General features: G+C 49.8%; 1 protein-coding gene across 1 annotated transcript in view; it reads right to left on the reverse strand.

The window, feature by feature from the left end:
• The window catches only part of LOC125306527 (vacuolar protein sorting-associated protein 13B-like), a 341904-nt gene that overhangs the window by 162427 nt on the left and 164477 nt on the right, over nucleotides 1-15000 (reverse strand). Inside the window, 2 exon segments of the mRNA XM_048261942.1 lie at nucleotides 599-814; nucleotides 12298-12542. Of these exon segments, the coding sequence (XP_048117899.1) occupies nucleotides 599-814; nucleotides 12298-12542 (461 nt within the window).

Genomic DNA, 15000 nt, shown 5'->3' on the forward strand with positions numbered 1-15000 from the left:
TGTGTGTGTGTGTGTGTGTGTGTGTGTGTGTGTGTGTGTGTGTGTGTGTGTGTGTGTGTGTGTGTGTGTGTGTGTGAGTGCGTGCGCACACTTGTGTGGATTGGATACCCGCCACACCCATCTATGTACCTACAATTTAGTGTAATACAGATGCCTGAGGCAGCACGCACCAGTTCAACTCAGTGTTTGAGTGGAGTAAGAGTCTCAGCTGACCGTAAAGGACTGGGACAGCATGCAATGAGGGTAGCTTAACCACACGTTGTAGACGCCCATGCAGAGAGTTTGACCAGTTTTATGACTTGATTAATTATGAGCTCTGAAATGGTAGGAACTACTGAGGAAACCAGCAGAAGCAATAACTTCTTTCCACAAACCACAGGTATCATAATTAACGGGCTGGTAAAGTTGTTGGTTAAAACATACTGTACTACTTTAGTTAATGTCAAACCGTTAAAGTTAACTAAGCCTAAGTTGACTCACTTCAATTGCTAAGCTACTGTTGAACTTGAATGAAGTTCAATAAGCGCTATAGGAATGTGTCTATAGGCTGTAGGAATAGGAATGTGACTGCTGTGTGTGAGGGGTCGTGACCTCTGACCTCGGTGGGGGAGCAGAGGTCGGCGGATGGGCTGCAGGTGCTGGTGTCTGGTGGAGCGGTGCCGGCGCTGCTGGGTACGGGCGATTGTGGTCCGCCGGGCGTGGCGGCGCTGGCAGGGGCATCGGGGAAAGCGGGCACCTGGCGCAGGATGCCCCTCCTCTGCAGCCGAGACCAGGTGGAGCTCCAGCTCTGGAACAGCTCATACAGCAGCTGCACCTGAGAGAAGAGCGCGGGACTGTTGAAACTGATGTTACACTTCACACACACACACACACACACACCGCAGCTCCACACTGAGAGATGATAGCGGGAGTGTTAAAACTGATATTACACTTCACACACACACACACACCGCAGCTCCACACTGAGAGATGATAGCGGGACTGTTGAAACTGATGTTACACTTAGCTCCACACTGAGAGATGATAGCGGGAGTGTTAAAACTGATATTACACTTCACACACACACACACACACACACACACACACACACACACACACACACACAGCTCCACACTGAGAGATGATAGCGGGAGTGTTAAAACTGATATTACACTTCACACACACACACACACCGCAGCTCCACACTGAGAGACGAGAGTGTTGAAACTGATATTACACTTCACACACACACACACACACACACACACACACACACACACACACACACACACACACACACACAGCTCCACACTGAACCATCATCAGTTTGATGAACTGTTTACAACATTAGAAAGGACACAATGCACAGCAACACACAAGCTTTAGTCAGAATGCAATCTGTATCCTTGTTAGACACTTAAACGATAATCTAAGTGAGGGGGCAGAAAAAGAGAGCTAGTGTCAGAAAAAAAGGAAAATCGAAAATCATCATCATTAATGGCATGGCTTCTCTGGGAAGAAAAGAAATCCCCTGGCCCTCAATCAGAGCAACCTCTCTCTGAAAGAAAGAGAGAGAGAGAGAGAGAGAGAGAGAGAGAGAGAGAGAGAGAGAGAGAGAAAGCCAGCAACATTTCCTAAAGAGAGACATCCTGTGTACGCTTTTATTATGCGCAAGAGATCCCGTGTGTGTGTGTGTGTGTGTGAGAGAGAGAAAACATTTTGTTTGTTTTTTTTCCTTTAAATACTCCTAATTTCCTGCATAAGAATTGGTTTGGCAGTGTATTTTTGTCATGCTAATAAAGCTCTATTGAATTGAATTGAATTGAATTGAGAGAAGTGTGTATGTGTGTGTAGTGAGGAATCAAGATCCTACAGTATCTATCTGCATGCCGTGAGTGGGACAGATCCTATGTGAGTGTGTGCTTTGAGGGAGAGCGGTCCGGTGTGTGTGTGTGTGTGTGTGTGTGTGTGTTTGTGTGTGTGTATTTGCGTGTGTTATGAGGGAGGGCAAGAATGCGGCTGAGGCCTCACTGGTGATTAAGGCTGATTGGGCCTGGCAGGTTTATGGACATGTAATACCGCGCCTTGTTAAGACGCCGCTCACTCAGGAAACATTAGGGCCAGAGCACACCTCATCACTCCCACACACACACACACACACACACACACACACACACACACACACACACACACACACACACTGCATCCCACTCCCTATAGACACACTACACATTAGGCATGTTTAGAAACATATTCACACAATCATTCACACACATTCACCAAACAAGACCCCTGCAGCAAACAGCACAAAGTACCTTTAAATGACAAACACTTACACACGCAAAAAAGTGACAGGCTGAAAAGAGGAATGATATTACATGTGTATGCGTGTGCATGCGTGTGTGTGTGTGTGTGTGTGTGTGAGTGTGTGTCCTTTCATTCTGATTTCTGGCCATGTTAGCTGGCATGCCCTGCAAGTGTTTGATAATATAGGGGCTTTTAACATGTCATCCATTTCTTTGGCAACACGGCCACACTGGAAACTGCAGCTAATGGGTGTCAGAATGAAGCTTTTTTTTTTGTTTTTTTGTTTAAATCATTTATTTGAATGAAAGCATATCAAATTTGAACGAGTTCCAACCTCGAAACACGGCATCAAACAAACACAGAGAGAAGGAAACACCAGATGATGGGGGCGGAGATCGGAAGAGAGATGGAAGGATGAAGGGAGAGGGGGATAGAGAGAGAAAGATGGAAAGAGAGAAATGGAAGAGAGAAAGAGAGAGGGAGCGTGAAAGAAAGTGAGAGAGGGAGGAGAGGGATGGAGAGTGATTTTTTAATATTTATTTATTTGTGCGGTGCATTTGGGGGAGAAGCGGTCCTGAGCAGTGAGCTCATAGCTGGAGCTGAGAGGGACCTCTCTCCCTTTCTCTCTCTCTCTCAAGATCCCTATCTCCCCAGGGGCTTCCCTTCAGCACCAAACAGACTCCAACACACACACACACACACACATTTGTATGCTCTCAGTCAGACACATGCATCACAAACATGCACATACACACACTTTCACTTACATGGAATCACATATTGCGCACACACACACACACACACACACACAGACACACAGACACACACAGACTCGCACGCACGCACGCGCACACATACCAGTAAGACACACACACACACACACACTAACATACTCCGTAAATAAGCATAAATCAAAGGAGAAAAGCCCAGCATTGCACCATTTCAAACACAACCAGGAAGGAGTGCTGCATTCGCGCGTAACAGCAAGCAGTCGCCAGCTGCCTGCCATACCAGACCTGCTGCTGAGAGAGACAGAAATAGAGAGAGAGGGAGAGAGAGATAGAGAGGGAGAGAGGGGGGGTGAGAGAAAGAGAGCAACCAAGAGAAAGATCCAAGACATGCAGAAAGAAAGAGAGAACAAAGTAAAGATGTGTCTGCCACATAGTCACTGCCTCTCAGACATATAGGGAGAGAAAGAGCCAAAGAGAGAGAGACAAATATAGAGAGAGAGAGAGAGAGTGAGAGAGAGAGAGAGAGAGAGAAGCCAGTGCAGAAAGCATTAAACGTCCCACATACTCGACGCACCCGACCTGTAGCGCGACAATGTGACGTCACAGAAGCGCCGTAACCATTTATACTCGCGCGTGGTGGTCGCGACACTAGTTGCAATATTCTCCTGAACAGAGGTGTCGCTGTTGTGAAAATATTAACGCTAACTACGTTACACAGCAGAAGAAGCTGCAGTAAGAAACACTAGTAGCTAGCCTCTGTGATGGTACTTCAGACTTTGGTTGCTACTATTCACAACTACCATCATCATTATCATCTAGTTTCCAAGGTGTGTGCACAGGTAGATAGATAGATAGATAGATAGATAGATAGATAGATAGATACTTTAGTCATCCCGAGGGAAATTTTTATAATTTAAACAGTTTAGTTAGTTGGCTAGCTAGTTAGCAGCTGGCTGAGTTTGTGTTATTTCCTGAAGTGGAAAGAGATTTTGTTCAGGCCTAAATAGATATCCTTTGTTTGAAAATAAATCGTTTTATTCTTTCCTCTTAATTCCATGTGTTGCAACTCTAAGCTGGTAACTTTGTTAACTTATCCAGCAAACTATTAAAAATTCCGCGACTGTAACAAAACAATGCAACTCTCGCTTGCCCTCGAACTAGTCCATCTTCCTGTTTCCGCTTTGTCGTGCTCGTCTGAAAAAAAATGAGTGGTACGCTACCTTGCGCTACCTGGGTTAAATCCTGGCGCGCCAGCAAGATCTACGTCATCTTGACGTCACGTTGTCGCTACCACGTCACGCTACTGACGTCACGCTACCGGTCGGGTGCGTTGAGTATGTAGAAGCCCTTAGACAGCCTGAGGTGGCCTGTTCAGTCTGAGGGTGACATATAATGTCACTGTCAGCCCACCCCTCTCTCTCTCTCTCTCTCTCTCTCTCTCTGATGTCAGTGCATAAGGATAATTCAATCCAGTTCATTTACCCAAACACTCAGTGCCTAGTTACCTCCACTCACCCCTTCACTCTCCAGCCTTACACAGCCTTGCAAATCCCCATTCCTGTCCTACCACAACCTCTGTCTGTCTGTCACACACTCTGTGTGTGTGGGTGTGTTTGGGGGGGTTGCTGTGTTGTCATCCATCTCTCTCTGTGACATTCTCTTTCCTCTGTCACACTCTGTCTGTCAGTCTGTTGTTGCTTTGTTCTCTTGCAGCAGTTGAACACTTTGTTCAGGTTCCATGGGTCTGTTCTTCCTTTCCTCTTTCTCTATCTTTCTCTCTCTCTCTCTCACTTCCTGCCACCTCTCTCTGTTCTTTCCCTCTTCTTCCTGTGATGACTGACATGGTCTCGCTCCTCTCCACGCTCTTGGTCTCCATCTTCTGTTGTCATGCCAACAATGGCTCCTCGCCTCTTCTCTCTGTTCAGGTTTCACTTCTTGTCTCCTGATAATCTCGCTGTATGGTAGAATGAGGACGTCCATCTTTCTCTCTCTCTCTTTCTCTCTCCCTCATTCTCTCCATCCTCCAGCCCTCTCCATGTCTACCTCTCGTGTGCTGGGACGTTAGGTGAGGGCTTCTAGAACTCTCTCCATCACTCAGCTCAATTCAAGTCAATTCAATAAGGTTTATGGGCATGACCACTCACTCTCCCTGTCATCTCTCGCTGTCCTGTTCCAGCTCCACCTCTTGTCTCGTGTTGCGTGTGCGTTAGGTGAGTGCCTGCTGTTCTCCAGGCCTGCGGCTCCCACTCCCCCTCCCTCTCTCCCCCTCTCTCCTTCTCCCGCTCCAGAGAGCTGTCATCTGGGCTCGGCGAGCTCAAAGCCACAGGAAAGGCCTGTGGGCGGCCCGCCGCTCCATCTCCTCCAGAGCGCTCTCAATCACTCTCGCCGCTCACCGCTGAAAAGCCCAGCCGAGAGCAGAGCCGGCGGCTTTAGGTCCAGCGGCACCACTGCACTGCACTGCACTACACTACACTTCACTACAGCTCTGCTCTTGCACTGTGCAGCTTTCACTCAGCAGCTGCAGGCCCTGCAGACAGCACTACAGAGGAGCCCTTTGAACAGGACGACTCATTACTAGCGGAGGGATCAAATGAGAGCGCGTACTGTATGCATCACGGGCTGACAGGCTCCGCGTCTGAGCGGAGGCGACCGGCCCGCAGGAGAGTCTGTGTGAAACGTTTCAGAGCCCACTGTGATCTCATGGGTCAGCAGCACAGCAGAGGTCAGGCTCACACTAGAGTGATGCTGTTTTGGCTACACTGGGGGATGATGTACTGTGTGTGTGTGTGCGTGTGCGTGTGTGTGTGTGTTTGAAGGTACCATATAAAACTGGCTCTGACTGGAGTGATGCCACTCACCTGCTGACTAAGTCGGCCTTGTTTACTAAGTGCAGCTCTTGCCATGGTGATCCTGATGATACTGGAAATGTGGAGGTCATGAGTGTGACCCAAATCTTATGACACAGACACAGACACACACATACACAGTTATATTCTCAGCACTGACTTTGACACTCCGACAAACACACACACTCACACACACACACACACACACACATACAGACAGACAGACACACACACACACACACACACCATTGCTCAAAATCACTTGCACACAGTCCCCAGACTTTCTCTCCCTGGTGCGTTTGGTACAGGCAGCTATAACTCACTGGCTTTTACCACCACAAGATGTGCAACAGAGGGGGAGAGAGGAGTGGGTGGGCTTCTCACTGCTACCCTGGAGATCAAAACCCATCCTGTATGAACACACACACACACACACACACACACAGACTCTCACACAGACACTCCACACACACACACACACACACACACACACACACACACTTGCTAAAAATGGCTCTTATTCTTTGTGCGCCAGCCACAGTTCACCTTGGGTGTTCCAGGCTTCGTATGACGCAAGAGCGAGTGACAAAACTGGTGGTCTCGCCACTCAGAAAAAGGAGAGAGCCAGGGGGAGAAAAAGAGAGAGAGAAAGAGAGAGAGGGAGGGAGGGAGAGAGGGAGAGAAAGAGGGAGAGCACAAGGAGAGGAGGACTGAGTGTGATGGTGCACTCATCTGCACTGCCTCCTCTTCCCTCTCTCCCCCCTCCTCTCCTCTCCTCTCTGTCACAATGTGCCCACTCACTTCATTAGGATTTTCCAGCTATCAACCATCCAACAAGCCTTCCGTACGCTGGCTCAGGGACCGGCTCACACACACACACGGACACACACACACACACACACACACACACACACACACACACACACACACACACACACACACACACACACACACACACACAGACACACACACACACACACAGACACACACACACACACACACACACACACACAGACACACACACACACACACACACACAGACACACACACTGACACACAGCTGTGAAAGTGAGGGGGAGGCAGGGCTGCTGTGAGGTCCCTTTTGTTGCGTGCGTTGGCTCCACATCTGAGGCCGGGTGGCTCCGCCTAATTACTATTAGTTTTACCACTTCGGCTGAAGATGATCAGATTGGAAACCCAAGGCAGGCAACCAGGGGGGCAAGTGTGTGTATGTGTGTCTGTGTGTGTGTGTGTGCTGCATGTCTGTGCATGTGTGTAGGGTGGAGAGTTTGATGGAGGAGTGAAGCTATTGGTATATGTGTTGCATGTTGTGTGCCTCTATGCGTATTGTGTGTGTGTGTGTGTGTGTGTGTGTGTGTGTGTGTGTGTGTGTGTGTGAGAGAGAGGGGGGTGTGTGTGTGTGTGTGTGTGTGTGTGTGTGTGTGTGTGTGTGTGTTTGGTGTTGAGGTAGATGGATGGCCTGTGCTGATAGACAGATATGTTGTATGTTGTGCAGTGTGATGTGAGGCCTCTCTCCACTCCTGGCAGTAAGGGGCACCCACACCGCTGGAGGAGCAGGAGGAGTGCACACCAGCTAGGAGGAGAAGGAGGAGGAGGAGGAGAAGGAGGTGGAGGAGAAGGAGGAGAAGAAGGAGGTGGAGGAGAAGGAGGTGGAGGAGAAGGATGAGGATGAGGAGGTGGAGGAGGAGGAGAAGGAGGTGGAGGAGAAGGAGTAGGAGGAGGCAGAGGGCAGGAGAGGAGAGGAGTGAGGCAGCCTGATCGGGTTTCCTCTGTCCTCGCCACACAGGATACGCTTCCTTACAGACAGATCTGCATCTGCTTAGCTGCCTTAATTTGGTTTAAGCAGCTCATTCTTTTGGTACATGTTCTATGGCACTGCACTGGTGCATGCGTTAGGTCTGGGGGGAATAAAAGCAGGGTGGAAAAAAATGATCAAATGGATACAGAGCAAACTTGGGCAGAGGTTGTTCCGGCCCTGGTGGGGTACTGTGTGTGTGTGTGTGTGTGTGTGTGTGTGTGTGTGTGTGTGTGTGTGTGTGTGTGTGTGTGTGTGTGTGTGTGTGTGTGTGTGTGTGTGTGTGCCAGTGGGGAGCAGTACACAACAAGAGGCACGTGGTTACATACAAATGTGCAGCGATATGTCAATATTCATTTGGCCTTGGTCAAAACAAAACGACGCCCCATTAAAACACATATGATGAGCCTTGGCGTTTCCCTCAGCGAATCAAAACAGAACGCTCTCGCGTTCAGCTGCACTCATTACACAAATCTAATTAAATCATGACAATAACAACCACCTCCCCTAACACACACACACACACACACACACACACACACACCCTTACCACCCCTTTGTTTATCTCCATGCCTCTGCGGATAAACAAGACAACAGAGAGCATTTTCAGTGATGAGGCAGCGGGAGCAGCCAAAGCATTATTCACAGTTTCCACTGCTACTCTCCCGCGCCACAGATAATCCCTGCCCATCACAGCTGGTCCCAGACCAGTGCCCTGAACCCCCCCCATCCAGCTCCAGCTTTGAGATGCGATGAGGAGCGCTGACCTCAAAGCAGACAGAATCATTAGCTCAGGCTCACCTGTGTCGAAGTGACATGGTTAACATACGTAGCTCAGAACCAAGCTACCAAGTACCGTAGTGTGTGTGCAATACGCACTAATCGCTTTCAGATGAGACTCAATATGGCTAACAAAGGGCCGTCACAGTGGAGAGATACTTCACTGACACATCTGGATCCCGACAACCTCTGTGGTTCACAGCACAGAGCACTCGGACCCTCGGCTCTGCCCAGGTCCACTCCACCCCGGCGTCTGGCCCTGTGTCCATCAGAGAGGCCAGTGCAGGTAACGGCTCATTAGCCCACGGGCTGGGCCCAGGCCAGCCCTCTCTCAGGCACACTCTGGCACTCCACACAAACTCATTCACATATTCTAAGCGCATTCATGAAAATCTGGCTACAGAAAACGCGGGGCTATGCGAGTTTCCATCCACTGTTATGCAAGTTAAAAATGGACTCTTTCCTAATCAAGAGAGGAGCTGTGAACAGCTGTGGGTTCAAAAATAAGGGTTGTCAGGGCAACTTTACTGGAAACACCTAATAAAATCGCATCAACTGCTACTTAATGCGAACACACTCATTTCCATTAGCAATAGTCAAATTATATGCCAATTGGGATCCAACCCCTTTAGAGGAAATACATTTCTTATTCAACTTAATTTTTATGCAGATTTCAAACATTTCCACTCAGGACCTCCAATTCAACGGTTCAAAATTTGCATAAAAAAGTTGGAATGGAAAGTGAGCTACAGCTGTGAACCAGCCTCCAGATTTAGTCTCGGTACGCGCCTACTAGATTCTCCTCTCCAAGATAAAAGTTTAAACCTGAATCAATCTGGACCTCATCTGTTTTATAACATTTCCATTTTTATTTATCCCCATGTTCACAGCTACCTCGTACTAAGCCTCCCTGCTTTATTTATCACCATGTCCACAGCTACCTCGTACTAAGCCTCCCTGCTTTATTTATCACCATGTCCACAGCTACCTCGTACTAAGCCTCCCTGCTTTATTTATCACCATGTCCACAGCTACCCTCTAAGTGCTTTATTTATCACCAAGCCTCCCTGCTTTATTTATCACCATGTTCACAGCTACCTCGTACTAAGCCTCCCTGCTTTATTTATCGCCGTGTCCACAGCTACCTAGGACTCGGCCTGCAGCGTTTGATCTGGATGCGTGCCTGTCCGAGCATCTCCTCCTCCCCGAGTTGGCTCACAGGCCCAGCAGCTTCCTCCCCCATCCGGACTGGAAAACCTGCTCCTCCCGCTACTGCTGCTGCTGTTGGTGGAGGTGGTGCAGGTGGTGGTGGTGGTGGAGCGGTGCCCTGAGACGGGATGTGATTAATCAGGGTGATCTGCTAATAATCCGGACGGGGCCATCATCCCCGGCTCTGCTCTGTTCTTCCTGAGCCGCTGATGGCCCAACTGGTGCAGCTGTGTGCTCAAGCCAAACCACGTGGACTTTTCCATCATTAGAGGATCCGCACTGAGGCAGGCCCTGCTCTTCTGTTCCAGGATGTCCACATCAGCACACTGGAGAGCGTGCGCGGGCGGGCGGGCGCGCGCGTGTGTGTGTGTTTGTGTGTGTATGTCTGTGTGTGTGTCTGTGTGTGTGTGTGTGTGTGTGTGTGTGTGTGTGTGTGTGTGTGTGTGTGTGTGTGTGTGTGTGTGTGTGTGTGTGTGTCTGTGTCTGTGTCTGTGTGTGTGTGTGTGTGTGTGTGTGTGTGTGTGTGTGTGTGTGTGTGTGTGTGTGTGTGTGTGTGTGTGTGTCTGTGTGTGTGTGTGTGTGTGTGTGTGTGTGTGTGTGTGTGTGTGTGTGTGTGTGTGTGTCTGTGTCTGTGTGTGTGTGTGTGTGTGTGTGTGTGTGTGTGTGTGTGTGTGTGTGTGTGTGTGCGTGTCAGTAGGCACCCAGAGGAGCTACAGTAGCACTCCTGAGTGCCTGGTCTTCAGCAGACATCTGCTGAATGGTATGCTACACATGCATATAAAAGTGTGTACACAGATGGGGTGGAGAAGGAAGGGAGACAAAGAGAGAGAGAAATATAAAGAGAGAGGGTGGGAGGACTGCACTTCAGTCTGTCCAGGCTAATAGCACCTGTGTGTTGAGTTTGTGTGTGTGTGTGTGTGTGTGTGTGCGTACGTGCGTGAGAGATAGAGTATGTGTAATCCTGAAAGTAAGTATGAGTGAGTGAGTGAGTGTGTGTGTGTGTGTGTGTGTGTGTGTGTGTGTGTGTGGTCGAGCCAGTCCATGCATCACAACCCACCGACAGGCCACACACCTGCAACCGTTTGGGCCGCATTAGACCTGGCGTGCGTCAGGAGCGGGCCGGGCCGGGTCGGGTCATCTTGGCTCGGCTTTGAGCAGGACGTTCAGAGCTCACATCAAAGAGCTCACCTCGGCGGCAGGACCCTGCCCCACACTCGAGCCCCCGACCCTGGGGAGGGCAGCGCCCAGATCCCCCCCCCACCACCGATCCTCCCCAACCGCCAGGCCCCAGCCTGGACCGAGCGGCCGGCTTAAAGGAGAGGGGAAGATTTAAGCTGATGCCTTTAGGACGCCGGCTGGCCGCCCGCTCCACTGGAACCCTGGCTGCACTTTAATTGGCCAGTTTGATATACAGCACCCGCGTAATGTCTGCCGGCCCCGCCCGGCCCACGCTCTGCTGCAGACACTACCCACAAGTCCGGGCAGCCGTTTGTCAGCATTAGTTACGGGGGCAGATTGAAGAGGGTAGAGAGAGAGAGAGAGAGAGAGAGAGAGAGAGAGAGAGAGAGAGAGAGAGAGAGAGGAAGGGAGAGAGAGAGAAAGGGAGAGAGGGAGAGAGAGAGCGAGAGAGAGAACAAGCTGCCAGACATTGACAGAGTGAAAGAAGGAGATGGAGAGAGAGACCAGTCTGCCAGGCTTTCTCTCTCTTTATTACTCGTCCATAAATCACCAAGGTAGAGCTCCCAGTCTTAGACAGCAGCAGCAGCAGCAGCAGCAGCAGCAGCAGGTAGTGCCCTCCCCAGCAGCAGTATGATTGAGTGAAGGGTTAGCAGGCCTCCGCTGGCGCTGGCTCTGGCTCAGGGGGAGGAGGAAGAGGAGGAGGACAGCACTCCCATATGAGTTATAAGCCCAGTTCAGATCTGACTGTCCCCCCACGCTGCATAGCAAGAGCAGAGGAGAGCTTCAAGAGCTGCCGTCTGCCTGCTTTAGACTGGAATGGATTTAATACCGGCTTTATTCTACTGGTCAAAACTGGTAGTAAGTCATCCAGCCATACAATGGCAAATCCAGAAAACAGATACCTCTTTATTTAAACTTGATGGTCATGGCGTACACAATTAAAGTACACTTGTGGAAACATCTTTAAAGGTTTAAAAGGGTTCAAATGGAGGGAGAGTAGGTTGGGCAGGACAACTATGAGCAATCTGTACTATGACTAAAATGATGAGGGGGCCACACAACCTATGGCTTGCTTATTGAAGGAGCTGAACTACAGTAGGAACTCTAACTGGACAAGTTGCTATGCAAATGACCCTTGAATCTTAACTCTTGTGTCAGACAATCTCCATAGCATACTTATAGGAAAATTCTGGTATTTAGCTCTTTGAGTCCATTTTCTGGTTTGTTTTGGATGAACTAGAGTGGTGGACAGCGAAAATTTTTGACGACTGGTCCTGACTCGCCTTTACTGCTTCAGAGTGGCTGCCTACCTGAGGTGCCGTGACACAGGTGTGTGTTGTGTTTACCTGTGGGTTGGAGCACTTGAGGTGCCGTGACACAGGTGTGTGTTGTGCTTACCTGTGGGTTGGAGCACTTGAGGTGCCGTGACACAGGTGTGTGTTGTGCTTACCTGTGGGTTGGAGCACTTGAGGTGCAGCGGCTGCAGGTCCACGTGCAGACACACGATGAAGGCGTGGGGGTGGGGCCCCTCGGGGGCGGCGGGGGGGAAGGTGGCCTGTGTGGGCAGCTTGTGAGAGGTGACGGCCAGCGTGGAGGTGCAGCCCATGGGCTCCAGCAGACTAAGTGACCGCTGCTGCCCCAGCAAGGTGTACACACTGAACTGGCTCAGGCTCACCGTCCAGGGGAACGCATCACCTACACACACACACACGCACACACACACACGCACACGCACACGCACACACGTGTGTTAACCTTGGATGACTATGAGGAGAACTCTTGGAGGCCTATTTGGGTACTAGTGCTGATACAATTTAACAATATATAGCTGAGTCAAAAGTCTTGAGTAGAAATTAAAGTCCTTACTACCCCCTCAAAGACTTAACATACTAAAACAACCCGCTGTGAAAAAACATTTCATGAATATACTGCCCACAACTGGCCATATGAATGAATATGGCCATGAGTATACGGCCCAGCAAGTGCAGCCAGGACTCACATGACCGCATGTCAGTATCCTGAGGGAGTATACTGTACGCACAGCCTAACAGATGGCGGAGTGTAATGTCAAATGTAAAAGCGTGATTGTTACTATGCGCAGTGGCCTTGACTAGCCACCTGCCGTCTTCCCCAGTAGACAAAACAATGACCCATGCCAATACATTTCCTCTGAATGGCACGAGACAAATCTCTCTCTCTCTCTCTCTCAGTTTCTCTCTCTCTCAGTCTCTCTCTCTCTCTCTCTCTCTCAGTTTCTCTCTCTCTCAGTTTCTCTCTCTCTCTCTCTCAAGTCTTTGCTGTTTACAAAGTTCCGGCCTCCTCTCCATCGATCACGGTGCTGCCGTAATGGCGGTTTGTTATGAAGTGCTCTGCGTGACACACACAGAGAGGTGGCAATCACTAGTCATGAGCGGCACGGCCCCAGGCTGGTGGATGCTGTACCCGATGCCAGCCTGGTATATGTGGGTACTCGGCACGAGCTCACAGCGGGGACAAAGTAGGGTGGCAATGCCCAACTCTCTGTGTTTCACCGCTTTGATCCACGATTTAACATGAAGGATATGCCTGTTTCAAAGGGGCAGAAATGCATTACTAAAAGCACGGGCTGTTAATTTTAACGGCGACACTGACAGCTCGGCTGATGTAACTGTTTTTACTCCTTCCCTCCTGTCTTTTTGTTTCTCTCTCTCTCAGTTTCTCTCTCCTCAGTTTCTCTCCTGGCTTCTTCTCTCTCTCTCTCTCTCCCAAGTCTTTGCTGTTTACAAAGTTCCGGCCTCCTCTCCATCGATCACGGTGCTGCCGTAATGGCGGTTTGTTATGAAGTGCTCTGCGTGACACACACAGAGGGGAGAGGTGTACACCGCCAGGCCGCAGTGGCACGGCCCCAGGCTGGTGGGATGCCAGGCCCGATGCCAGCCCAGAGTATGTGGGTACTGGCACGAGCTCACAGCGGGACGGGGGTAGGGTGGCAATGCCCAACTCTCTGTGCTCTCACTGCTTTGATCCGCCGCATTTAACATGAAGGATGAGGCCTGTTTCAAAGGGCAGAAATGCATTACTAAAAGCACGGGCTGTTAATTTTAACGGCGACACTGACAGCTCGGCTGATGTAACTGTTTTTACTCCTTCCCTCCTGTCTTTTTGTTTCTCTCTCTCTCTCTCTCTCTCCCTCTCTCTCGTTCTCTCCTCTTTTTTCCCTGCTTCTTCTCAATTCCACGATTCTCCATAGCCAATTCTGAGGTCATTACAGCCTGGGAGAGAGAACAAGAGAGAGAGAGAGAGAGAGAGAAAAAAAACAGTGGCTCTGGTGGGGAGGGAAAATTCTTGCGGTGAGAAAGACGGTTATGTCAATTCTCACACCAGGTGCGCTTTAATGCTTTCATACTTTTACCAGGCATATCTTACTCTTTCTTTCTTTCTTTAAAAAAAGAGCCCGAGCCAAGGAACATGTGGGTTTTCAGGAGATGACATACCCCTCCTCCAGTATGTAATGATAACCACTTTAACGGGATCTTCCTGCAGGGGTCCGTACTTGTGTCCCGCTACCATCACGCTTGATCTGGGGCAGGCAGACCACCAGAGTCCCAGGCATGGTGGCCTGGTTGTGGTACTCCAGCTGCCATCATGTCTCGATGTCCCCACACACGATGGTGCTCGGGGAGGGGAGGCTGTCGTTGGGCACAAACACACAGCACGACTGCAGCTCCAGCTGTGGAGAAACCATATCACACACACACACACACACACACACACACACACACACACACACACACATACATATATATATATATATATGTATAGAGAGAGAGAGAGAGAAAAGAAAAGAGAGAAGAGAACACGAACACACACACACACACACACACACACACACACACACACACACACACACACACACACACACACACACACACACACACACAAACACAAGAGAGTGAGGGCTGGTCTATCACAACAAAACCCATCCTACACCATTTCCACTGAAACCACCGAAATTCATTTTAAAAACGATCATCCTAATTTAAAGAGACCTTTCGCATGACACTCAACGAAACATTATCCCATTACGGTGTGGTAATGCCATTGGAGCGGCCGGGCTACATGTTCCATAACCTGAAGGCAATAAATAAGGGGCCAGATGACGACGGCACAGCAG

Source organism: Alosa alosa, chromosome 13 (genome assembly GCF_017589495.1).
Source record: "Alosa alosa isolate M-15738 ecotype Scorff River chromosome 13, AALO_Geno_1.1, whole genome shotgun sequence".
NCBI lineage: Eukaryota > Metazoa > Chordata > Actinopteri > Clupeiformes > Clupeidae > Alosa > Alosa alosa.